This window comes from Callorhinchus milii, unplaced genomic scaffold (genome assembly GCF_018977255.1).
Source record: "Callorhinchus milii isolate IMCB2004 unplaced genomic scaffold, IMCB_Cmil_1.0 Scaffold6, whole genome shotgun sequence".
NCBI lineage: Eukaryota > Metazoa > Chordata > Chondrichthyes > Chimaeriformes > Callorhinchidae > Callorhinchus > Callorhinchus milii.
The window spans coordinates 26,318,601-26,346,309 of record NW_024704747.1 but is presented as its reverse complement, the minus strand read 5'-3'; the positions used below and the strand labels follow the sequence as shown (position 1 = coordinate 26,346,309).

General features: G+C 39.4%; 1 protein-coding gene across 3 annotated transcripts; it reads right to left on the bottom strand.

Annotated features, from left to right (window-relative positions):
* Window positions 1-88: 88 nt before the first annotated feature.
* gpr155a (G protein-coupled receptor 155a) lies at window positions 89-23,017 on the bottom strand. 3 transcript variants are annotated; one of them, XM_042336299.1, is made up of 17 exons: window positions 22,876-23,017; window positions 16,872-17,001; window positions 15,605-16,104; window positions 13,913-14,312; window positions 12,598-12,763; window positions 11,716-11,871; window positions 10,780-10,863; window positions 9,910-10,030; window positions 9,458-9,536; window positions 8,824-8,917; window positions 8,224-8,440; window positions 7,793-7,897; window positions 6,434-6,564; window positions 4,444-4,539; window positions 4,214-4,278; window positions 3,316-3,453; window positions 89-1,094 (listed from the first exon to the last, which is right to left on the bottom strand). In XM_042336299.1, exons 3-17 carry the CDS (start codon window positions 16,005-16,007, stop codon window positions 872-874), a joined length of 2,478 nt encoding a protein of 825 aa, XP_042192233.1. In that variant the 5' UTR covers window positions 16,008-16,104; window positions 16,872-17,001; window positions 22,876-23,017; the 3' UTR covers window positions 89-871. The 3 variants fall into 3 exon arrangements, with proteins under 3 accessions (XP_042192233.1, XP_042192232.1, XP_042192234.1); XM_042336298.1 differs by lacking the exon at window positions 22,876-23,017 and having other exon boundaries at window positions 7,793-7,903; XM_042336300.1 differs by lacking the exon at window positions 22,876-23,017 and having other exon boundaries at window positions 1,030-1,142; window positions 7,793-7,903.
* Window positions 23,018-27,709: the final 4,692 nt, after the last annotated feature.

The window sequence follows — 27,709 nt, the reverse complement described above, 5'->3', positions numbered from 1 at the left end:
ACAGTCAACATAAAATCTCGCCACCCAAACTCGAAGCCCAGGAGTATTAAAATCTGGAATTGCTCTACAACAATCAAGGACACTTTTCAACATATCAAATTATTTATTACAATACCAAGACATTCCAACAGTTCACAGATCATTTCAGTATTTTTTTTAAAACAGCATTATATTGCTGTAAATCAAGTTAAAAGTAACAATCCATTTTCAGCATCAGAGAAATAAGTAGGAGGTTAAAAAAAGTGCAACACTCTGAATAAATAGAATTGGAGGATTCAGCTTTCATACCGACTTCTTTCTGCATGCCTTTCACATATGGTTTAAAAGTACATCTAATTTAAAGTGCAGTGTTTAAAATTATTACAAAAGCTTGAACCTACCCGTTCTGTTCCATTGAAGCTGCGAACACAGATACGAGTTGTTATATTTTACTGTCGTGGCCACAAAAAAAGGTTAAACCTTTTTGAGTAACTTTATGGCACAGACGCAATGGTGGTTTGCTTCGTAACCTCCCACTTGCTTCAAATACATATTTATCAGCTTTGCTTAGTTCTCCTCAAATGGAAAGCAAATGTGCTCAGTGTAGTCTCACAGAGTCTTCAACGCAACAGAGCTTTACAGCGAATCATGTTCCATAATCAGTAGGTTTATAGTTTGTACAAAGGTTTATATAACCTCAGGTAACGTGTATTTTAAACCTTGGTAAGATTTGAAACAATATCAATTGTTTTTCAACAGCCAAGACTTTTAAACTCTTTGGTTAATAATATGCAGAACTCACAATAAAAACACATTAAAATGATAAATTACCAGTGTTATCAAAATAAAAAGGAACATTTTGTAGGATTCATCCTGAGTTTCTCAAGTAGTTCTAATAACGGTTAAGATCATACGGCACCATCGGCATCATACGATAGTACAGAGACTCATCACAAAATGAATAGTCCTCAGTGATATGCTGAATGACACCACCTTTAAGTAGTCGGTTTCCATAATTCACAGCTTCACCTCGATCATGGGCCAGACCCACTTGAATCAACCAGTCCACAAGATGACATCCCTGGAAGACATCTGTGTAGCTTTGTGCACCGCACCTGTGTCAAAGTAATGATTCATCCACTTGGTCGGCAAGTCTCATATCACTGTTTCACAGGAAAAGACACAGCAAAGAATTGCCAGAAAAAAGGTAGGATAGTACGAAATAAAATAGCATCGGTTATAAACCAAACAATATTCAAATCTACACAAGTCAGGGTCACAATGGATGAAAATATATCACAGTGTTACCCCAAGATTTATATATACACACAAGTGTTGTATTATTTGCTCATTGATTAGACTTCTAGTGCGTCAAATAACACTCAAGACACTTCAATAACAACAACTTGCATTTATATAGCGCCCTTCACATGGGGTAGCGTGTGAAGCTTAATAGATTGGGATAGAAGGTTTGCAGCAATTCACAATAGCATTCCGCATCCACTGTGAAGTTCCTAATCCAAAATGTTTACAACGAACGTTTTTAAAAAGCCTTAAGCAATAGCAATTCTAAGCCACTTTAGCGATCAGAGGGATAATCAATTTCTCCATAAAATAAGACCAGTGTAGATTACGTAACCAGAAATAAAATTTTTATTACACCTTCCAATTTAAAATGATCAGCCCAACGTGCTTCACAATGTCTCAGTTATCTGGACCTTGACTTACCTGACATAAGTTTTGCTTTTATACCGTAAGCTCTGTGTTTACACTGTATGGTTGGCAGTGAACTGCTGCAATGTTGAACAAAAGGTGTAGGAATAAAGGGGAGCTCAGTCAGACAGTGTAAAATCCCGTGGAAAAATCTACTGAAATATCCTGGAGGGGCTGCTTTCAGGAGCTGTGTGTTTCACATTTGCTGCTGTTTCATTAAAGATGTATTAAAGTTGTACTGAACTTGCTTCCCATTAACTGCTCAAAGTTCCACTGGACAAGTCTGAAGCTTTGAACGGGCCAATATTTCATATCATCAAAGAGCAGGTCACCTTACGGTGTACATTCCCACAATCCCAAAATCAGGTGTTTTGTTTCATTTTTGGCCCCAGTCAGTTAACCACAGTGCAGAGCATCAAGTATAAAAGCAGCACCAAATACCAATGTTCTTACTCAGCGCAACGGTTATGCTTCTATTCGTCTTAATAAATATTACTAATAACAAACTAGAGCAACAGAGATTGTAATGACACTAAAGTTTCATTCTTCCTCATTCAGCATCCTCCACCTCCCACTGGATTAAACCCCACCATTAGCCAAGAACACGAAGCGAAGACAAAGAGGCCCTGACACTTTATCCTTTACGGCAGGGATGGGCAAGGTTAGGCCCACGGGCCACATTACACACAGGTAGGAATGGTCACGAGGGCCGCACGACCTCAAATTGGCCATCGCTGCTTTAAAGAATGGGTCAAGTGTCTCATTCTGACACACTATGTCTCAGGAAGTGAGGTCAACCCGAACGTCAGCATTTTCTTTTTAACAAAAATGCGTGGGAAGCTGTCAAACAGGAAGTGCCACCTGCTGAATTTTGTGTGCATTTTGTTATACAGTTGGGCCTGGAGACATTGGACGCAAATGTCTGCATTGCATCATCCTTTATTAATAATTAAAACCTTCCAGTCTTTAAGAATTTTGAACAATAAATACCATCATTTTGTTGCCTACATGCTTGATTATTTGGAATGAGCCTGATATGTCGAGGACTGTGTGGATCAAATTATTCAGCCAGACAACAGACATGAAGCTGACGCAAGATCTACTTGAAGAGACACAACATTGAGAACAACCTTTGTAAGCACAGACTGAGTTATAAACACCGTTAAAAAAAAAAGAGAGAGAAAGCTGAAAGGTATAATAGGAATGTTAAAATGTATGATACTGTGCAGATTAAATGTCTTTAGTATTCAATTTATAACCATAATTAAGCATTGTGATGGAGAGAACTTTATGTGCCGTTTTGTGTACGAAGTACAGGGAATTAGATAGGTTAAGATTATAGTCAATAGCTTGAGGGTAGACAGCAAATGTGAAATTCATCAGACTTAGGGCAAGCTTTTACAGAAACAAACAGAGCAACAAACTTAAACACCAAAACCACAGACTTTAAGAAACAGCAGCAGAGATCTAGCAAATCTTAAGCAACAAAAAGGAAAAAATAAATCAGCGAAAATCCTTATCTATCGTCAGGCAAATCATACACACACGGAAAAACATTCACACCATGCTTACAGGACTATACATGAAAATGTACGAAAATTTCCAGTTGATGCACATACGTACCTTCTCTCCTTTACTATGTCACTGGCACACTGGTTCTTATGATACTGAACAAACTGTTGGCAGGTCATTTTCATTTCTTCTCTTATTGCACTGTCATTTTGTGCCGCTATGTCTCTTCCATGCCACAGGAACTCCAGTCTGTCAAAATTAACAGGAACGAATTACTAACAACAACAACAACTTGGATTTATATCGCGCCCTCCACGCCGGACGGCGTCTCAGAGCGCTTCACAGTAACGGATCTCGGGGCCGAGCCGGGGGGAGAGGGGGGGGGGGAAGGTGACCAAAGACGCGGTCAAAAAGAAAGGTCTTCAGCAGAGTCCTGAAAATAGGAAGGGAGGGCGCGAGGCAAAGGGACTAACAGATTGAACTTGTTAACTGTTTAAAATGAATGTGTCTCCTGCTCTTAGCCTCACCCCAACATAAACTATTCAAGATATTGAGAGGGTGGGCAGGTGATGAAATCATAGGCTGCTGCCAAACAGACTGCAAGAAGGTTTATAAGAGCAAGGCAGTAACACTCTCCCGTCATATTGTTACCCTCCCACCTTCCCCCTTTGTTGAAACATTTCTAATCTTCTCATCAACGCAAAATGTACTCTCACAAAGGGATTAAATCCCACCACAAATTTAGTGCACTGAGTCATATGAAAAAAAATGTTCCACGATATACAACAAATTACCAACGTCATTAGGTAGATCACAGAATCCATAACTTGATTTTGATATAGACTGAGTTTATAATAATAATCAGGCTTGGGATTCAAATGTAGACTCTCTTGCTTCTGCTTAATAATCTACAGTATTAATAAATATTGGTGCAATTTGTTTTTCAATTGTTTTGGGTGGGGGTATTGATTGGAAGGAAGTTACTAAATTATCACGGTGAATTATTTACCTCTTTTTGCACGGAAGAATGATTAAATGTTTGTCGAGTCCAAATATCCCAAATGAAATAAACCCCTAAATGAAAAGAAACAGAAGGAAACAAATTGATTCTTTGACGCAATATTAAAATTTGTTATTCTTTGGCATTTAAATCGCTTACATTTTATGGTTGAATTGGTCACGTTTTACAGTTGATATCAAAAACACCGCATCACCAAGTAGTAAACTCGAACTACAAACCTGACCAAAGTTGAAGATTACGCAGAAGAACTGCAGTTCAACATACAGACGCCCCGGTTCGTGGTTGAACAGCCACCACAAGCAACTGGAGACATTCTGTAAAACAATACAACACAGAACATAGTCAAGAATAAAAAAAAAACTTCATACAATTTACAGTGAGATTTACTTCGGTAATGGTTGTAATGAAACCGAACAACTTCTTTCTTTTCGGGACTTTGAAACCTTAGAAAATATCTAAGACCCACCATTCGGAGCTTTGAGAACTGGAGCCAGAACAAACAGAAACCGAAGCCAATAAAATGTCACGTCAAACTTACTGGGCATTGAAACTATGTCCTTTGAAAATGACTTTTGATATGTTTGAAGCAACTTTGTTGCAGCCCGTAATTTCACACGATTTCACTTTGATTTGAATTTGGAACGCGACTCAGTGTCAAAGCATTGCCGGAAAATAAAAGGTGCATTCCTGGCATTTCTGATTTAGAGAGATCATTTCCATCTGCATAGATATTATATAGGTCACAGTTTATAGCAGCTGTCTGAAAAGTTAGTGATAATCGCACTGGTAACCTGGGAAGTATTTGCAAAAGTGGTCATGGATACTACAATTTAAGATACTTCGACACCACAGCTGTAAATTGATCTACTGCTTTCATATTCTGGTGTTTTTCATTTAGATTTACTACTACATCGTTCTCACTTTATGCACACGTGAATTTAATTATGTTCTCTTTGACTTACTGTTTCAACTCACATAGCTCTGACTTTTATTTTCTTTCCTACTCTGTTGATCTTACTATTTGTGCTTGAGCCAATTCCCTCCAACACTCAAGATAACAAGAGACTCCAAAGTACCTTCTTATTTTCTTAGTGTTCAGGCAATGGCAATCGTTTGTTGTTATTGAAACCAGAATTATTTTGAAATAGAGAATTCCTGCAAGAACATACCCACATCCTCTTCAATTATTTTCAATGTTAGACAAACTTGTGATTTTGTAAGATAGCTCAACAACAAGCTTCAACATTCATAAACTGCTGGTACCAGAGATTATTGAGGATGTCTTTGCTATTTTCCTGAGTAGTTTCATCTAATGTATAATAATCCCAACATCAAGACAGTAATGGGCTATTTAACAGACTCCAGTGCTGATATTATCATTACACTGAAGCTGCAGGAATTATAAAGACTAAAATACTTTGAGTGTGTGATCCTTTGTCGAAATCAAAACTAAAACAATACATCGAGCAAACAAATTGGACTGCTAACACACTAAATATTCACTAGATTTGAGTGACAGGAGAGAACATAAAAAAATTCCTGTGCACAATCAATGTTGTTTACCCCTCTCTTACTCCTCTCTATACAGAACATATTCTGCAGCCCTCAAGAGCAATTATTATGCATGCGAAATAGAGATGGAGAAGATACAGACCAGATGTTGTGGTCAGAGATCAGAAATGAGGAAGGAAAGAGCTGAATGTCAAACCCAACGGCAAGGTTCAGTCAATTGGATAACGAGGCTGGAAAAGGCATAGCCAGGAACAAGGATGCATTGGCAAGACCTGAGCTTCCATCTTCACCCACAAAATATACAGTCACTTCACTTTACAGTATAATCTGTGAAGCGCTTTAAGATATCTCAAAGACGTGATAAGGCGCTACATCAAATGCAAGGATTATTATTATTATGTTTAGCCGAAGAAAGTTGAGACTAATTCAAGCCTTGATTTCTGCCAGGAGACAGGCAAAACATGATGAATCTTGGTTGTTCTAAGAACTGGTGCAGACTCGATGGGCTGATTCTACAATCTGGAATCAAAGGTGGAGTAGAGAGGTAGGCTTGGGTGTTATCCACATACATGTGGAAACCCGTGTTTGCGGATGATATCACCGGGGGTGGGCGGGTGGGGGTGGAAGAACTAAATTGAACACTGTAGAGGATGCACTATCTGAACTAAATAGCTTCACAGAGACAGTAAAACTTACAGCAAAGAGGCCTATGATGAGGAGCAGACACAGCAGCACATGTCTGCCCAATTGGGGATCTGCATTCTGCAGAAGCTGTTCCTCTTGTACCAACATACAGTTTTCAGAGGTGCACAGTGTTCTGCATTGCTCTGCCATGAGACAAAATAAACATATTCTATAATTAGAGAATACAACTGATCAGATGATGCATTGCAAACAGAAAAACAGTGCATTGTGCCGAACTCTGGTAGTAGCATTCTTTACAAAATGTAATTATTTGCATTTTAACTCACTGCCACTGCAATTTGATTTAATAAAAGCAGCGAATTAATGCAGTTTATAGTAATAGACGTAAATTGTATACTGTTGTCAGAGTCTCGTGTTTTGTACATTTTAATTCTCCTCCAAATAGAAGCATCTCTTGAGAACAGAACTTTATTGAAGGCATTCAAATCACATGAAAACGCAAAAGGGATTGGAGGGGGAATCTGCGATAAAGTCCATATTTTATGTTCCTTGGGGACTGTTACAGTCCAGTGTCACCAAAAGGAAAATGTGGAAATTGGGAAAGTTTCTGTAACTGCTTTTAAGCACTCTGGGACACTACAGGTTGTTGTTGTAGTTGTTGTAACAACTGGTTGTAGTTGTTGTAACAACCATATCAACTTCTGGGTGTTGCGAAAAAAATGTTGGTGAATTTCAGCCACAGCAAGAATACTGACACTAAGAATAGAACACTTCCTATTTTAAAGCACTTGGTGGAAAACAACTCCCGACTTCAACAGTCTGAACCTTTCCATTTCCCATCAATCACGCTTGTGATTTTTTTTTAGTTAAACTGTCAATTAGAGCTTAATTAATGGTTACCACTCAAAACAACCACTCGAAGCGTGATTCAGCCGACTCCGAATATACCATATCGGATCTCAGTGGAGAGAGCATGTGTGGATTTCATCACGTTTGAACTTGGGTCCTTGAGGTAAAAGGCTAATTTTTTTTTTAAAAAAGGCTGCTTTTGTCCACCGATGACTGATAAACTTGGTTAATTTTTTTTTTAAAAATTGCTTCCGGAACCTGTGTACTTTATTCACAGTTTTTCCCCCCATTCAGAAGAATTAAAAACAGAGATACTGTAGGACAGCGTAAAATATGTTATGTGTCCAACCAGAAAATAATTTAAATATCGCATTTGGCCAAATAGGATCTTAGCTAAATAAATTATAGTAACATTCCCGCATGAAAATCAAAATTATGACATTATCATTGCGTTTTCGACTGCGTGCTTCATATTTTACATGGCATAAAAATCCTCACAAAGTAATTACAACTACACAATCATGTAGGTCAACTCAGGGGTTTTGTTTCTTAGAAATGTACCATTTTGACACAGTAATGCTTCATTCACACTTCTGCTGTGATTTGGATCTTGCCGGCTCGCGCAACAGAATTCGCCTCCATTTTTCACTTGACATTCACAGATTTCTGTTTCTGAAATAAAGAATAGTGAAGTAATAGGGTTTAAACCAACCCACCCTTCCCTCCCCTTGACAGTCGAGCCTTCAGCCTTTCTGCTCCCGCTCTCTGGAAGTCCATCCCAGAGTCCAATTGCCTCGCCCCTTCCCTCACCTCCTTCAAGGTCCATCTGAAGACCATCCTCTTTGACCGCTCCATCGGCCATCTTACCCTGCTTTCCCCCACCCCGGCCTCCATTTCCTCCCGAATCCAACCCCCAGCTCGGGTGCAAACCGTTATAGAGAGTAAATTTTATGCATGATGCAGCATAATTTCAGGAAACGATCTTCATTTACCTTTTTCAACTACTAATTCCGTCCCAGGCTGTTCGTTGTTAACTGTAACTACATTTTCACTCTGGTCCTTCAACATAGGTTCCTCAACAACATTGCTGGAGACAGAGTTACGTTCCAGGATCTGGTAAGTGTTCTGCTGTCTATTCCGACTCAAACACATCAATGACAACCCCGCAATAAGTATGCTACACGATAACACCACTGCAGTACTGATGACCTGCAAAAAAACAAATTCAATACTCTTCAGTGGGAGAAAGGGGGGGGGTAAGAAACATACAAACAACATGAACAAACTTTAAAAGGAAACATAGCGCTTTGATATGGAAAACTGGGTGGGGTGTGTGTTCTGCATTGTTTGATACAGCATCTTTCGAATGAGAAGTTAAAACCATGGCCCAGTCTGCTTATTGAGATGAGCATTGAAGAGACCAGGATTCACAAACTACACTAATCTTGATCTGAACTGAGTCACAGGTTTACCTGTTTCGCTAGTTTGAGAAATGTGTCCATCGGAGCACCAGGACAAGAGATAACTATTAGCATTTTCAACTCTACAGATTTCTGCAGGTGATTTTAAAGTTACAGTTACTTAATTCTCACCTGAGCGTTTCCATAAAAGAATGCTGAATCACAATCATTCCGTGTGTTGGGGTGCCCAGTAATCAACAGGATCCCCACGATGAGTGCTGGTATCCTGACCAAACAGAATGTGCCAACTTAAAGCTCGAACAATGGTATAATTATGTTGTGGTGTGTTATTCTTCAAGTTATGTAAACACACACGCACACACACACACACACACATATATATATATACATGCACACACATTATATACTGTAGGATTTGCTTTAATTTTGAAATTAACAATCAATAAAAAGTATTAAAGATCAGTTGTAATCCTTTCTAATCGTCCAGGCGACGTGCAATTCCTGCCATACAAGGATGTCTATACAACTCGCAATTTAGAACTCCACTGTTCATTTCTTTCAATAAACGATTGCACAAGTAAAACACTTGCTGCATCCCATCACGCAGCCTGAACCATGAAACGACCTGTACTTTTGGGTACTTGGCCAATATATTTGATGCCCTTTCATGCGTCAATATTCAGCTAATAAGTACAGCAAAGAAATCACTCATGAAATTACCACAATGAAAGGATTACGTACAAAATTAAATTCTACTTGGTATAGGGAAGAGATGAAAAATTGAAAGATTTTATTGTTCCCTTACCCCCATCCTGCAACAATGAAAAATCCACTTTGCTTAATCGTATTTTTTTCTAAGAGGAGCAATGATAATGCGATCAGACCTGTTGAAAGTAATTGGTTATCAATATGTTAAACATTATTTGGCGAGGTTTATCAAATCTGACAAAAACCTGTTTAGTAGTCACTCTCTGAGCACTTTGCAGCAGTTTGAGAGCCAATTAATGGAATTTTACAAAAAGCTGTAAACAGACTGATGGAACAGATACATTTCTTACTCATCATAAAATTATAATTTACATTAATATTTCAAATTATACCAGACTAAAGAACATTTAATTTCAGACGTGTCGTTAAACAACACAAAAGGAAGAAACATGAGCGAGCTAGTACACAACTAAGTCAAATTCAGAAAGCTAATGAGTCAAGCAAGATCAGCAGAACATTCTTCCTTTTTAATGTTATCTTATCACTTACCTGTCCATATGTATGTACTGTATAGAGAACTGTACAAAACAATGAACACCAGAACTTGGCCAAGGCGATAAGTTTGCTTGGTGATAAAATACCACATGATCATCCCCACAGAGACCATACACTGGAAAGCAATTTTAAGGACATTAATGGCAGGTCAATTGACAAACTAAGACTTGATTTTACTAGAAAAATAGCAAATGAGATTTTATGGTGTGGGAATATGATCAGGAAGCAAAACTGCATCGGTTATAGGAATATTACAATTAGGTATGACTGAACATCAGTCGCTAAATTAAGCAGAAAGATTGAAATATTATGTATACTGTCCATAACAGTATACTGGATTAAAAAAAGCCAAGACAGACTTTTTTTCCCTACAATCCTCTTTCTTCCCTTCACTCCATCCCCATTTAACTCTGACTATCCATCCTATCATCTTGGTCATGATTAGATTTTCTGGTAGATAATTGCAAGACAGGCACTAATACAGTTTTATAGACTCACCGACCAAGCAGTATATTGCAATATGCATCTCTTTGCTCTCAAACTCTCTACTTACCACACTCAAACTAAGATGAATTTGCATTAGAATGCGTTAACCATCCATGATTGCAGTGGGAGAATTTGATAGATAGATTAATTGAGAATAGTATAGCGTAGATACTGCAGTCGGGGGTAAGTAAGCATAAATAATATAAGATAATAATAATAATGCTTGCACTTGATATAGCGCCTTATCACGTCGTTGAGACGTCTCAAAGTGCCTCACAGAATATACTGTAAAGTGTAGTGACTGTATATTTTGTGGGCGAAACGTGGCAGCTAGTTGCATACAGCAATTAAAAACAGATTCAACAGCTACAGACTTACCTGTGCAAGCAGCAGGTTAACTGTAAAGAGGTGAGGCATTTGCTTGAACTTCTTGCTCAATAGCATGACAGCCAAAGACCAAATCTAAACAAAAATGGTTCACACATACGTCAGATCACTGGAGTTGGATTTCCTTTACTGTGTAAACAATATGCTTTACCTTTCTCAGGCTACTCTGAATTCAATTGTAATTCCAGAGGTTAATAATAATAAATAATAATCCTTGCATTTGATATAGCGCTTTTCACGTCGGGAGGACGTCCCAAAGCGCTTCACAGAACACACTGTAAAGTGAATTGACTGTATATTGGACTGTAATCCATTGCGGCACATAATTACATAATTCTCAACTTTCAGATTTTTGGACAATTTATCACCCACCCACCCTCAGCAGAATTACTCACTTATTTCGAAAAAAACAGAAGCGGTTATTGCTGATCATACATTTCTGTGTGGCCTACATGTTGATTATTATCTACATTTGTTTCAAAATCTGCTTAGTGCTTCAAAATGTTTACAAATGCATGTTTGAAATATGCTGAAGTTAATGCAAAACAGAGGCTTTTAATTCCCACCACCATGACATAAGAGATTCCAGACAGAAATTGCCGTTTGGACAATGTTATTGCTTGCACAATGTTTTCAGTCAATATGAAGTATGTACACACGCACATCGTTGATCCTACTGAATTGTGGCAATCAAATAGGCTGCATTTAAGCGAAGTAATTAATAAATCAACTATTGCACAAAAAAAATCAAACACCCATTAGAAACCAGTTGAAGCTTCAAATATGTCCGTAAACTATTCCGATACTTTTTATTGTCCCTTTGAAACAGGTAATAAGTAAAAAAAAATTAAAATCACAATCGTTAATAAGCTACTTTAAATACATAGTGGTGTGAAAGAATATTTTTTATAGAGGCTAGATACTAACCAGAAAAAACAGAGTGACAATACTTATATCAAAGCTGACACTCTGTAACGCAGATAGCAACAACTTTGCATGCATGGATGGAATAGTCAGGAGCCACGCAGACATATACATGATGGGAGCAGATACAAATGTATTTATCACCATCCCAGGCGTCACCTGCAAAAACAAGGAAAGATTTTACCCTTTCACAAAGTCACACAGAAGAACAAAAGGCAGATTTCTCAAAACTGGTTGAATACTTCATGGTTAATGGAGAATAATAATAATAATCCTTGCACTTGAAATAGCACCTTATGTCGTCGAGACTCTCAAAGCGCTTCACAGAATATCCTGTAAAGAGGATTGACTGTGTATATTGCGCAGCCCAATTGCTCATAGCAGTGTCCCACAACAGTCATGGATTGAGTGAACCATTTTGGGGGGTCGGATTATTATTATTTTATTTTAGAAGGGATTATTGCCCTCCTGAAAATGATCCGCCAATCGACTAACAACTGCTTACCCAATTTCCCAAGGTTTCGCCCCGCCTGGGAATCCAACCCATTGCAATGTACCTGATAAATTTAAGAATATTCTTCTAGGAGAGTGACTAAGGATGGCTTGTATAAAATCATCCAGATCATTACCGAGGGGAAACTGCACTTGCTGACTGGGGCCATATATTATGGAAGATTGCCCAGTGTAATCAAATTACATATTCTTTCAGTGATTTTATTTACTAGGGTTGAATAATGAAACATCAAGAGATCTATGCAACAAGATCCTGGGAAAAATGGCCACTTTACCGTTCCTCCTTATTATTTGCTTTTGCCATTGATTTTTAGCTAATGTTACTTTGAAAAACAAAAGCAAGTGTTTGGATATTTATCCCAATGTACTTACAATTTCCATTTCCATATTGTACTGACTTGCAAATATGGCTACACTTGGTGCTGTTGGGAAAACACCATATAAAAATGCATAGTTTGAAAGACTAGTGTAATTAGCTTCAGTATTGCCATTGTCCAGTAATTCCACCATTTCACGACTTATGAGAGGAAGTACCAATCTGGAATTATTAAAAAAAATTCCATCATTAATTCTTGAGAAAATGACATGAAACAAAATCCTGCATCACTGATCATTACACTGTTTGAGACTTGTTCTGAGCTAAAATCAAGTGCGTTAACTCTGACATTTTCAAATCCCAAATTTCCCCATCTAATTTATTGCTTAAAGGACTTGTGTTCTCATTTTATTTGCAGCACTGGATTGATAGCAAGACACGATCCCTTGCCATACGCATAAATGTCAAATTCGCACATTAACTATTTCAGTTATTGTCGGTTGTTTTACGATAATAATCCTTGCATCTTAGACAGCGCCTTATCACGTTGTTGATTTCTTTACATCCCCTGATCCTAATTACTTTTGAGATGGTAAAGGGAGTGTTACAACTTGCTGCAGAAACTCTGCAATTTCAACTGGTGTGGCCACTGCTCAATGGGGTAGTGGGTGTGTGACTGGGCTGTGGGCAGCAGAACAGTGGTGATGCTTTGACACATTTTATGCAGAACCAAAGGTTAATAGCTGCACTTGTCAGATGACTACCGACCAACCTACGGGGGGGAGGGAGGGGGGGGGGAGAGAAGGCAGATAAAATAAGTGGGTCTATTTGGGGTTCTGGTTTCTCGAAGACGAGGCCAAAATTTGATTTATAACAACCTTAGAAGACGTATTCACCTCTATAAAGGGTAAGTACTTTAGTCTGAACCTTTTTTTTGAATCCTCAGCAGAATTTGTACTAGACAAGGTTAAGGTAAATAACACTGGAGGGAGAGTTTGTCAAACAATAAGCCTGAAATGTAACAGACATGAAAAATAAACCGTATGCAGCACCCATCCAAAGCACCCATCAGAACACTTACTTGATAGGGCAGCACAAAATAAGATGAAGATAGTTGAAATATTTATAGCGCACAAAAAAAGATCATGTGTTTTCAGTCATCTCCTTTACGGAAGTATTTATCAATTAATAGATAGGTGTTACCCACTAAGTGACTACAAGAATGTTATCCTTCCACATATTTACTGAACCTCAGTTCCAGTTCCCACTTACAATTCCACTAACTACGCAGAATAGTAATAATGATGAGTTACTTGATTCAAATACTGTAATTTGATGAAAAATATCAAATTGCAAGATCATTCTACTTACAGTTTAGCTGTGATGAGGAGAATAATGGCAACAAATGAATTTTTTTTCAGTTTCTTGATCTGTCCCACCATTGTAAGTCCAAGATAAAAGAGTGCAGAGCCACTGAAAGAACTAGATAGACCATCCAGGAATTCTCCCATGAACACAGGGATCTTTTGTTTCAAGATAAAATTCCCACAGATTCCAACAATGACCATAAATACAATTGGGTTTTTGAAAACCTGAAATAGTACCAGCCCAATAGTCTTGAGTTTGCTTTGTTGGTGGGTTGTGTTTTCTTTCCATTTCTGGATCTCACAAAAGATGAAACCAATTGGATTTAACAACATCAGGGAGACAGGAGCCACCAGGTAAATGTACTGAAGATATTCTGGGTAAGTGTCTATGTACAGAGCCTCAACTGAAAACACAACACAGATTACTGACACACCACAATACACGGATCATAACACGAGATGAATCCTAACACAGAAAGTTTCTACGATAGTATTTTAGTACTCTAGAGACGCTTTGGTTCATCACATGGTTCTTTTCAAAACACGTACATACCACGCCAACATGTTATAACCCTTGCATTTGATATAGCGCCTTATCACGTCTTCGAGACATCTCCAAGAGCTTCACAGAATATACTGTAGAGTGAATTGACTATGTATTTTGTGGGCGAAATGTTAAACTGTAAGAGCAAGCTGAATGATGATGAATTGCTGAGTTAATAAAAAACTGTGGAAGGGGAAGCCAATACCATGACTCTGACTCAAAGCCCTGATTTAAACACTCAAGACTACATTTTAGATGTTTAGTCTTCAAATGCCGAGAGGTAACCATGCACCAGAATAACTAGATGGCAGGTTTGTTTTTAAATAATGTCTGAAACACAGTGATAACTGAATGTTTAAATTTCCCTTGTTTACTTCACAAACTAAAGCTCGGCATCAATTTATTGCAGTCACAATTGTTTTAAAGTTGCAATGTAAAATCACACCTTCACAAAGATTGAGAGATACTCGGCAGGCAAGCAAGGGATGGAACTTGCAATTTAAAATGAGCATTTTTTCTAATCTTTTCTTCCCTTAGATTGGGGGCCGTGAATGATGGACAATAAGCAATTAGAGGGGAATAGTTTTAACTCCTTACAAGCAGACAAACCACAAGACCTTCTTGCTGACTGTAACATCAGCAGTGACAGATCTGTAACAAACAGTCAATGGTGGAACTGTACAAGTTGTTTTTTCTGAATTTCTTTGTGAAAAAAAGCCCCAAACTTGTTTATACTTGATGGTCACAAGGGCTGGAAAGAGTATTCCTCCTAATCCATTTAGATGAAAACAAATTACTAACAGTTTTGCTAGTTTCATTTGGTAAACGTTAATGGAAAATGTTAATAGCAAAGCGAATACAAACAGTTTTACAGTATGTAAATATGAAACTTAAAATGCATCGGCACATCAAAACCTTGTATCTGAAGAAAGAAGTTGGTTCCATATTTTGGGACATTTCTTATCAACTCCCTAATAAGAAATGTATGCAATTGGCTGCCGTGTTTCGCCCACAAAGCATACAGTCAATTCACTTTACAGTATATTCTGTGAAGCGCTTTGAGACGTCTCGAAGACGTGATAAGGCGCAATATCAAATGCGAGGATTGTTGTTAAGAGTGGTGCTAAGAAAAGTCGAAAGCAGGTTGCTTACCTATAGGATATCCTAAGGCAAAGTCGTTGCTCTGCGTAGCAAAGATTGGGAAGAGGCCTGCTTTGCTAAATCGGTTCTCTGGGCTGGCTACCAGAAGGGTCAGAATGCAGACAATTATAAAAACAGCGACTTTGGCCACAAGTATACTTAAAAGGAAATTCCAGTTAACGTGAGTGAAGTCCAGAACCACCATGTTTTTGAAAAGCAGAGCAGGGAGGGCGAAGGTTGAGACAAAATTACCCAAACCTTTGGCCTGCGTGGAAGTAATGATGTTAATTCTCCCGGCGAAATAGCCGCAGAGAATTATGCCAAAACACTCCAACAATGCTGGGAAAAGTCTGTCTATGGACATCGAAGGAGCTGATGTCATGGAGGAGTTCATTGTGGTAGCCAGGCCCGCCATTACATCAACGTCCAATGGGAATTGTTCAGATGAATAGCCGAGACCATCCAGAGCAAGTCAATGATGAGCTTGATCATATATCAAATGAAGCTGTTCACTGGAAGGAGAAACAAAACAAATTGAACAGATTTTTGTTCCAGAATGCTAAACATTTAAACCCAAAGGGAGTCTCGAATACGTGAGTATGGTTTGCCGACTGCCACCACGCCCACAAATGGTCCAAAGCAACAGTGCATTGAACCCAAACATTGTCTGACCCTAACCCAATCGTACCTTTGCCCATCTACACTTCCAAAAGTTATTCGGAGGAAAGGAGGGTATTTGGTGCCAGTAAACAGTCAATCACTGGTCAATAATTTCTCTCATCTCCAAAGTGGAACATTACAGTCTCAGGAAAAGTAACAGTTTCGTTTTAATAAAACGTTATATATATATTAAGCAGAATTTAAAAGTGAAACTGATTAGCGGGAACAGAATGAGCAAGTGGGACCCGTTGAGGGATGGCTGGATTAGCGGAAGTGTTTTGATTATTTCAGATTTGATTATTGTTATTTAGGATTGAAACAATTTTTTAAAAAATAAACTGCAACTCACGTTGATTTTCATTACTTTATTATGTGTTTTTATTTTACTTCGGAGCAAACATATGTGCAGAATTACAAATAAGTATGGAACGGAGTGGAAAACATATCCCTACACAAACAGGATGCAATAACAATGTATCCATGTCTAATAAACAATACATATAATTCGTAATAGCGCTAGATTTAAGCTGAAAACGTAAAATGGTCAGTCCCTAAAACCTAGAATTCCCAGGACCTACAAGTACCCCAAGGGTTAACAACTGCCACTTTCTGCACTTACCATCATTGTTTGACTGAACAAAAAGGTTACCATGGCTTTCTCAGGAATCCACATGCAAGATTAAGGCATTCTGTCCAAAATATCTGGGCCAGCATTATACCTGCCTGGCTTCAATGTGGTTCGACGAGCTCTGTCATATACAAAGAGCAGAAAATAAGTAAGTATTCAACCATCAGAAAATTGGTATATGCAATACAAACGCAATTTTAAAAGGCACTCAAAATGCAAGTTTATTTTCTTTATAGAAGTAACAGGTCTTACACTTAATTATACATTTTCCCCAAATATGAACATAACCATACTGTTGGTTGAAATATCAAGGCGTTTTTTGTATTTCCCTCATCTACGTACTCTTTCTGATAAGAGATGACTCAACAACAACAAGATTTCATTTATAGAGCGCTTTTCACGTCGGGAGGACGTCCCAAGGCACTGGACAGTTGGGTCGGGACTCACCCTTATAGGGATGGAAATAGTTGCCATTTTATTGTTGGAAGCAATAATAAGTAACTTCCAGCAGATTAAAGTAACTTCATTTTGGTACAATAAACCTGTGAGTCATTTGTAAGATGAGATCATATACTATAGGTTGTTGTCACAAAAAAAAACTGACTCACTCGAACCAAATGCTGTCAGGATTCAATATCATTGTAATGTTACCTACACGTTCACATAAGAAAAGTGCAAGTGGATTTACTTAGGCAGAGAGCAATTAGGGTTAAAAAAAATCTGAACTTTAGCCTCAAGGTTAATGACATTCAACAGAGAAGATAAAATATACAGTTCAAAAATTGGAAAATACAGCACAAAATAGTGTGGCCTGAGTAAAAAAAAATTGACATCCATCTTAATATTGAAGTAGGATTAAACTATATAGCTGTCATCCTCAAGCAGAGATTGGAAGTAGAAAAGTACAAGACCAAAGAGGTAATGCAGACAAAGCATTGGGATTATTTATACAAATGACAATTTAAACAAATTCACAAGCATGTATGAATCCGATCAAATCCCAAGCTACTCCTTATCTCCGTGATGAGTAGATCTTAGAGAAAACAAAGTTCTAGATATCTGGAACAATTCAAAAAAATTGTGCAAACAGAAAAATATCTGAGTAAAGGGTAGTTTATTTATTTCAGTATGAGGAGACTGCTTCTCTCAGGAATTACCGATGTAAAAGTTACCAATTGCTCAGAACTAATGGGTTGATATCACAGGTCTGATAAAGGGTGGCAACCAAAATGCTAATCAATCTCTTTCAGGTACTGCTCGACCTGCTATGGATTGCCAGCATTTTATGTTTCTCTTTCAGATTCACAGTATATGTAATTTTGCTTCTTATCTGGGCAGGTGACATAGTCCTGCAAATATGATAATGGCTTAGAGCAGAGTCACACTGAATAATAATAATAATCTGTTGCTTCTGGAAGTTCGGTCAAAGTTAACTGCTGCCTGTAATCTTTACTTGTATTGAAATTGTTTTATGTGTAAGGGGGTAAGGAAGCTGTTTCTTTGGAACAGGGTTGGCTCCAAGATGAAATGCTTGGCAATGAAAGTTTGGTATTAAATTGATCGTTTGTGGCAGACTCAGTTTGTCTCAGACTCGAGTAGTGGCGAGCTGTGGATATTTAGCTGGTCAAACTTCATCAGACTCTAAAAATCACACGACGGGTGTCTACAATCCTTGGCTTTTGCCAACCTGGACCTACATTCTTCAAGATAAGTGCAATTCTCTGGGAAGAGAGTACACACGCCAGATCAGTCAATTGGAAGCACACATTCATAAAGCACGGTGATGGGCTTCTCTGTGTGTCAAACAGCAGATTGACCAATAGAAAAGAGGGAGTAATTACGAATCACAATTACAATTTTATCAACATTAATACAGACTCAACTCGCAATTCATAATTACTGGGATGAGCTACTTTTCTAAGTCATCCCTCTGCCTGGTCACCAGCACCCCCCCACCCACCACCACCTTATCGCCATTTAAATCTAAAATGTTCAACATTAGAGAAGCAACAATAGAAGAAGTATTTTTAAAAAAAACCTATGTTGCTCTAAAAAGGTGTCACTTTAACTAGATGTCACTGCAAAGAAAGAATGAATGTTGATTATGTAGTTGTACCACAAAGACAAGTAGAGCAAGTCACATGTAATGTATTCAAAGGCAGACACACAGAAAAATTAGAAATATTTGAACATGGCCACTTCATTGTTTTTCAGAAATACTGATAGGATCAGTAGATGAGTGCATAATTATCTCCATCTACCAGATAATCGGCGGTCTGCAAATATATTTTTATTGTCCTTGGACAAGTCCTCTGGCGTCATCTACTTCACTCTTAAAAGCAGAAAACATAATAAGTGTCCATTGGATATATTACCTTTTACGTAAGGAATTTTTCAGTGATACAATTCTCCTCGTCCTTTCCAAGTTAACCGCTCAGAGGCTGATCAACTGGCCTAACTAACTCCACTGCTGCTGTGTAAACCAGTCGATAGCAGATGTGCATCGATAGCTCAGGGTAACTAACTCAGTGATTTGTGTTCCCTCATTCTAGCAAAATACCTCATCTCTTCTTCCTTCAAATTACATAGCTGTGGTTGGAAGCCATCAGGCAGCACAACCACTGGTGCAAACCGACATTATTACTGTACTCCGGGAGTGATCTGGTCCATAGCACCCAAAACAAGGACAAGTTGTATGCCATTGTTTCGGGGTAAGACATCTACACAATGAGATCAAGTACTCGCTGAAAAATTTATTTCAAAAGGAAGTATTAAGTGAATATTCCTTCCAGCTTCCACGTCACGTTTAAATACAGCACAAAAAATATTTATGCTTTTTATTAGCAGCTTCTATGAAGGACACAATGGGAGGTTATTGGCCCGGCAAGACTCCAGGAGAAACACCCTTTTCTTTTCGAGCAGTGTCATGGGATCTTTCAAATCAACTCGAACAGACAGTTGGGACCACAGTTGGATGTTTTATCTGAAGGGGGGCACCTCTGGTAATCATTTATTTCGAGAGAATAAACTCATATTAATTATTTTTTTGGGGGGGGGGTCTGGTCAGCCAAGTGACTGACACATATGGCAACCCATTGTGATGATTAATACTATTCAAAGCAGATGGGTTTTCACACGCATGCCACCGCCCTTTCTACGGAATGATTTGAATGCTCTCTTCCTGGAGAAACCAGCTAAAATGGTGTAACTTGCTATTGTGAACATAGTCTTGGCGCTGCCTGTCTACCTAGGACCACCCGACTAGCTAGGGCTTCAACCTGCTGGGTTTACGGGAGCAGTGAGGTAAGAATCATTGCTCCCGAGTCACAGAAGAATGACTCAAACAGAAATGAAGTGAATGATCAATTTTATCTGGGAGGTTATTGGCCCGGCAAGACTCCAGGAGAAACACCCTCTTTTTTTCGAGCAGTGTCATGGGATCTTTCAAATCAAGTCGAACAGACAGTTGGGACCGCAGTTGGATGTTTTATCTGAAGGGGGGCACCTCTGGTAATCTAGCGTTCCCTTTAGCATTGCATGGGAGTGTCAGGCTAGACTGCTGGTTTTTGAAACCCTTGTTTTAGACACCAGTGTACAAACATAATTTGTAGCAATTACTGTAACAGTAGCAAGTCAACTTACGCTGTGGTTTTAGCGATAAAACTCTTTCTGCTGAAATGTTGTTGTAAACATCAGTTATCAGAATAAGACTGACACTGCTGATCTATCCTGCAAGTTTACTTTTCTTTAGAAAACCAATTATAAATAAGGGAAAAATGATCAACTGAAATCAATGCATTCACAATAAGCATTATAATTGTAGCGTGAACTTCAATTGGAAGCTTTACCATTCCACAACAATAAAGAAGAGCAGAAATCAAATACTACAGATTATAAAAACAATCGTTCGGGACAGTAACTTTATACATAAACTTGATAAACTTCCCTTATTTTCTGGACAGGGTGGCGTTACTCAAGCTACTAAACATGCCCTCCCATAAACAGCAAAGTAAAAAGTACAAAAGCACTATTTTAAACACCACAAATTTCTACCAGTACTTTGTGTGGGTGGAAACAAAGATTGGGAAGGACAGAGGGCAGAACAGAGGGGAAGAAACTGCACACACCCAAAACAGAAAAAAAAGGCATGTCGCTGCATTAAGAGATCCAGTTGTCATACAATAGCGTCTGTGCCGTCATCAATGTATGTTTATACGTATAAAAATGTCCAAGATAGAGGTCAAGACCAGATTCAAATTTCATTGAATATACCTATTAAAAATACATTCAGATTAGTTATACTTAACCATATATTTCAAGCCAATAATGTATTTGTGGGGAATCAGGCAACATCAAGCCGCAACAGCAAAACTCACACAATTTAGAAACATCATCTAAACCCTGTGTTCTTCTTGCCCTGATGCACATCCTAAATAGGTTCCCTAAAAGCACTCCTTCCGAAGTGAAAGGCGCCACATAAATGTAGTTTGTTGTAGTTGCTGGTAAATTCACAGATGAGTCATTATGTTTCTTAGAACACACAAGCATCTCAGTCGTGTATGTACATCACAGATCATAGTCCTCAAACAGATAACACATTTGCCTGTTCTTTTCTATATAAGTTATTCAAAGTAACATTAATGACTTTATGTTCCACATATTCACTACGTTGAATTTTTTTAAAATTCACTTCGAACCTTATTTAGTTCGAACTTTCCAGTTATGCTCTGACTGTCTAAATGAGACAACCAGATGTCAACTTGGATCAGTAAATAGGAATACTGTATTTTCTTTGTATTAGAAGATGGGGGTGATGGAGGGGAATCAAACCCCATGCCAGGACTTAAGTACATAATCCAGATGAAACTTTACAACAATTTGCACTTATACAGGACTCCTATCACAGGGTAGAGACTCAGAGCATTTGAGAACTTTAGTGCAGTACTGGGGGAAAATTTCGGCATTGTCAGAGGGTCCCCCCTTACTTTCCAATTCAATGTTACACCGAAATCCTGTCTGTCTGCTCAAGTGAACGTTAAATATCCCGCGACACTACCCAATAACGGAAGGAGTTTTCTCCCAGTGTGTTGCCCAACACACAATTTTCCAGACAAATTTAAGTTGGTTCATATCATTTTCCTTTTCTTACCCTTCCTTTCATGTTGTTCACTGGAACCTTCCAACACATCATGTGTGTGGAAGAGTAAATATATATATATATCTATATATTTTAAAAATAAGTTTTGGAAAGAAAGTGGGACGCCAATGATTAGGCAAGGTTACAAACTGGCATTTACCAACCAGTACTTTAGTATTGTGACATCCCAACTGTGGTGGTGTCAGCACACACTTAATCCCTCAATAGAACAATAATAAATAATAATACTTGCATTTGATATCGTGCTTTTCACGTCCTCCGAGACGTCTCTAAGCGCTTCACAGAGTATTCCGCAAAGTGAAATGCCTGTACATTTGTGGTTGAAACAGTCTCTTTAAGTGCAAGAGGGCAGGAGCACGTACCCTCTTACACCTCTATATTGAAACCAAGTACACAAAAAAAAAGGAAATATTCACAAAGCAACGCCCTGCAGATAAGCAATGGGTTATTTAGCATTTGTTTTTTTTTGGGTGGTGGGGGGGTGGGGGGCAAAAGATCCATGTGGGGTATTAGTAATGGTGAGAGCAAATGCCCTTCAGTTGCCTGGTTTTACCCATCAACAGAACACAGTGCCACAGACAAAATCTCTGCTGCAAGTCAGTCAGTTACCCTTTTTTTTTGTGGGTGGGGGGTGAGGGGTGGGGGGGGGGGGGAGAAAAATGAATGTGGCAAAACCTGGCAATGAATATTCACACTCAGCAACGTTTTCACATGGGATTGGGTGGAGGGGGGAGGAATGTGCAGGAGGGCAGAGAAGCCCAGGGGTGGGTGGGGGGGTGGAGGGTGGAGGGGTGACTCCATACCCACAGACACTGCTTCTCAGCACAAGATACTCACTGACAGAGCAACAGAGAGTGGTGACTGTGGGACAGGCACAGCTGCTGCTGACCTTGGATGCTCCTCCAGTGCTGGGCTGTTGCTCTCTCAATGCAGCAAACCTTCTCTCTCTCTCTTCTCTCTCTCTCCTTCCTCTCCTTCTCTGTCCAGGCAAACACACTCCCTCCCTCCCTCCCTCCCCGGCAAAGAGATCTGCCCACTCACACTCACTCACTCTGAGATAGACAAGTCCTGTAGACTAATCCAGTCTCAGCAAAGGGGCAACCAGTCAGACTGAACCCCAGGCTGGTTGTGTGTGTGTGTGGGGGTGGGATTGGGGGTTAGTGATTATTTGGGTCTGGGACATGTGTGTGTGTGTGTGTTTTTTTTATTTAAATGGTATTAAATTGTGTCCCTGTTTTTTTTAATTTTTTTTAATTTTTTAAAAAAAATTTTTTTTTTTGCCTGGAAGGAAGAGATTTGGTTCAGGGCTATTTTCAGTGAACAAGACAACAGGGACTTTCATGCTCACCCCCCCCTCCTCTCCCCTCCCACTCCCCGCCCTCCCCTCCCCCTCCCCGCCCTCCCTCCCTCCCCTCCCCCTGGTTTCCGATGTGAACGTTAGATAATGGTCACGTTGTTTCGTAAATTCTGGTTGCACAAAAAGTAATCGAGTCATGCGCTTTGGTTCGTTTGCTTTTGGTTTAATTGTTCCGCTGTTTGCGTAACTGTCATCAAAGAGAAGCGTCACGCTATAGTCAATTATTATTACAAATATAGGACAATAAACAAAGGAGGTGAACGGTGAGAAATTGCTGTCGAATGAGCGCTGGCTGATTAACTTGACTTGTTCGTATCATTTACTTAGCAGCAGTTATCAACATCTTCTGAAACACTTCTTTTTTTTTTGCACGCGGGGCAGAGAGACGTGGGATCATTTACGTCCCGATCTCGTGTTCCGTTGTAACTCTATTTGAAATAACGATAGGATACATTTTCGAATGTAACTCGCCATACATCGAAACTCCAAATCATATGACAATCATGACTCAACATAACCAACACGAACACCATTACTAGTTTTGTTCTTCCATTATATGAATCAAAATCAATATTTTTTATTTTATTATAAGTGAAGCCTTTGGGCCTCAGGATAACCAAAGCAGAGAGCTTGCAAGTTTCTGGACAGAGCAATGTAAAATTTTGACTGAATTCAATGTCAAATTTTTCATTAAGAATCAGCTGAAGGACATGTAGGAAAAACCTGAATTCAATGTTCCGTCTGAAAGACATCACCTCTGACAGTACTCGCACATACCGAATCACAAGCGAACCTACACACTGAGCTCGAGTCTCAATGTTGTATAAAGAGCCACCTCCATCAGACGATGGGGTATAAAGAATAAATGTGGTATAAAGAGCCACCTCTGAATTATAGGCAGGAGCGCTACCAAATGCAGCAAGTTAGCACAGTACTTAAAGATGCACTATTCCCTCCACGTTTTCTGATTATTTATTGCTATCGTTAACATATTTAAGAGGAAACGTAATGCCTACGTTAGGGGAAACGAGTCGAGGGGTATGGGAGAGGGGAATAGGAGGGGGCGGAGGCTCGTGTGGAATATAAAGACGAGCGTTGGCTGGATAAAATTGGTCTTGCATCTTTAACTGATTACCTATCCGAAACAATAACGTTGTGTGACCAAAGTTAAACATCTACAGTTACTTATCACTTCAGTTCAGAATGTTGCGAAGTTAAACCATCATGTTGTTGGAGCTGCAGTGACTGGGGGGAGAATTGATTGTGATGTTCTGCTGTTTCCCCCACAGTACTTGGCAGCTGGTCTACACAGTCATCTTTTATTCACTACAGCATTAGTGTGAACCTGCACTGCTACCATTCTGGGACCCCAAACAAAGGGCAATACTATAATCATAATAACCCTTTTCAATTGATATAACCTCTTATCACGTCTTCGAGACGTCTCAACGTGCTTCGCAGAATATACTGTAAAGTGTAGTGACTGTATATTTTGTGGGGGAAACGCAATCGACTAACCACCGGGTTCCTACTTCCTGCTGGGTAAACAGAGGCATGTGTGTGGAGGAAGGAAACTTTGCCCCGCTCTTCTCATAAGTATCCGCACCTTTGTTTCACTGGTGCTTTCATTCAATTGTGTGTTTATTAGCGCTGGAGCTCAGCTTCAACCTACCAAATATTGCAGTATTTATTGCTTTGAAATCTGCTGCCAAGGTAATGGAGTTCATCTACGTCACCTTTGATGAGAGTTTTCAGTAGGCGAGTTTTTCTCTGCTTGCTGAAACCCTACCTTTTGCGTCTGCTCTGAAGCCATTCTAAAGTGGTTCAAGGACATTGATTCAATTACATTTATTTTATTGAATACAATGCCTCAGGCATTCATCCACGTTGCACAGACAGACAGACAGGACAAAGTACCTGAATTCACAAGGACGTTTCCTGAATTTGTATAATTTCAAAATCATATTACTACAAACTAATTTCACGTAGAACTGCCAGAAACAGAAAACTTTCATCCCATTATTTTGTACTAGATTTGATTCTATGTCAAAGCACTAATCAACTGTTCCACGCAGAGGGCAAAGCGAGAGTCCTGGGTTTGATTTCTGGCATGGCAAAACCTTGGGCAAGTTTTCTTACTCCACACCCCGATAATGATCCCTCAAGAAGAAAAAAAAACAATAATAAAATTGGTCACTTCAATCCACGACTGTTTGTGGGACATTGCTGTGCACAATTGGCTCACTTCGCAGAAAACAACATTTTGTGTTAAAGAGCTATAATCAAATGCAAGGATAATGGTTAAAAATACAATTCCTAGCAATATTATGACAGCATCACCATCCAAGGATCCACACTGCACCTCACTGAGCCAGTCCGGAACATTGGCATTGTGTTTGACACTCAACTATCCTTTCTACCCCACATCCATGCCATGACCCCCTCTGCCTTCCCCCACCTCTGCAACATGGCCAGGCTCCGCCACTGCCTCACATCACAGGCCGCCGAGACCCTCATACATGCTTTCATAACATCCAGGCTTGACTATGCAAACTCACTTCTTGTCGGCCTCCCCAACTCCTCCCTCCATAGGCTGCAGATCATCCAGAACTCTCCAGCTCCTGTCCTCTCCCGCACCGTAGGCGCCGTGACCCTCTCACCCCCATCCTCGCCCGACTCCACTGGCTTCCCATCACACAGAGGATACAGTTCAAGATCCTGGTCCTCACCTTCAAAGCCCTCCATGGTCTTGCTCTCCCTTACCTCTGCGACCTCCTAAGCCCCTACCATCCTGCTCGCTCCCTCTGAACAGCGGGCCCAGCCTTCTTCACAGCCCCCCGCCTTGCTTTCTGCCACTCTACCCCCAACCTCTGGAACTCCATCCTGCAGTCCCTCTGCCTCACCCCCTCCCTCGTCTCCTTCAAGACCCATCTCAAGACCCTCCTCTTTGACCATACCTTCAATCACCCTCCTTCCCCCATTGCCCTCCACCCTCCTCGATCCCGACCCCCAGCTCAGGTCTGAAACACTGATTGTCCAGGGCCTTGGGACGTCCTCCCAACGTGAAAGGCACTATACAAATGTAATTTTGTTGTTGGTATGTACAGTATATAAAAAACATTGCCAGTTTTCTGCATAGGTCTTAGCATTTCTGGTGTGATTCCAAATACATCAATTTTCTACACACTTCAGCTTCCCATTAATTTTTGTGTCATGTCCAAATCTGATTAGACTATTCCAGCACCTACAATACCAAGTACAAATACTAGTCACGGCTTTTTAACTTTTGATTCACCTTTTTTTTCCTCAAATCATTTAAAAATATAGCTCGGGTTTGATTTAGGTCTCCCTAATTTTCTCCCTTCACCACTCCTAATACTCGTTTATGGTTCCAAGACATTGGAAGCATTTCAGTAACCTCCCACACACTGACATTCTTTGTAAGAGTAAAGATAAGTCGATGCAAACTATTCCACTGTTAGAGGCATCATAACACTACCTCTGCTCGCACCTGAAATCCGCATGTGCAACAGGAACTAATTAAGTTGTAAGAAAGTTTGTATTCAGTGCTGGTTAAATTACATTAGTTTGGTCAAATAGAAGCACGTACACATACTGTTATTAAGTTCATTACTGCCATCTGCTGATGGCATTCATCTCTGCACCTGACAGCATTTCCTGATTTCCTGAAGGCTAAAATGACATGTTTTTGCTAAAACTAAGAGACTATGAACAGTGCAATTCCTGTATAATAATAATAATAATCCTTGCATTTGATATAGCGCTTTTCACGTCGGGAGGACGTCCCAAAGCGCTTCACAGAACACACTGTAAAGTGAATTGACTGTATATTTGTGGGAGAACGCGGCAGCCAATTGCGCACAGCAATGTCCCACAAACAGTCGTAGATTGAAAATGACCAATTTATTGTTTTTGGAGGGATTATTATTAGTCTCTGTGTGGAGTAAGGAAACTTGCCCAAGGTTTTGCCCTCTGCCTGGAATTGAACTCAGGTCTCTCACTTGCAAAGCGAGTGCTCTAACCACCGAGCTACAGGACTCCTGTAGACCTAACTTTATTATTCTTAAAAATCGTTTTTACGGTTTTATTTTACATTTGAACGTCACACTTTTGTTGGATTATGAATAACAGCATATTAAGTCAATTGCATTTAAAGAAAATGTAGCACGAAAACTAACACAAACCATGTATTCATCTGTTGCGGCTATGTCATGCGCTTCTTAAAAAGCGAGTTAAACTTTATCCCCACAAAAAGACTTATGCAAAAGCAACATACAATTGTTAGATTTTTTT

Excerpts from the sequence above, each read along its gene's own strand:
- gpr155a (XM_042336298.1), bottom strand. The coding sequence starts at position 16,007 with ATGGCGGGCCTGGCTACCACAATGAACTCCTCCATGACATCAGCTCCT. Across the intron at positions 9,537-9,909 it reads CAGTACATACATATGGACAG|GTCTGATCGCATTATCATTG; the intron begins GTAAGTGATAAG and ends TACTTTCAACAG. Across the intron at positions 8,441-8,823 it reads TCTTTTATGGAAACGCTCAG|GTCATCAGTACTGCAGTGGT; the intron begins GTGAGAATTAAG and ends GTTTTTTTGCAG.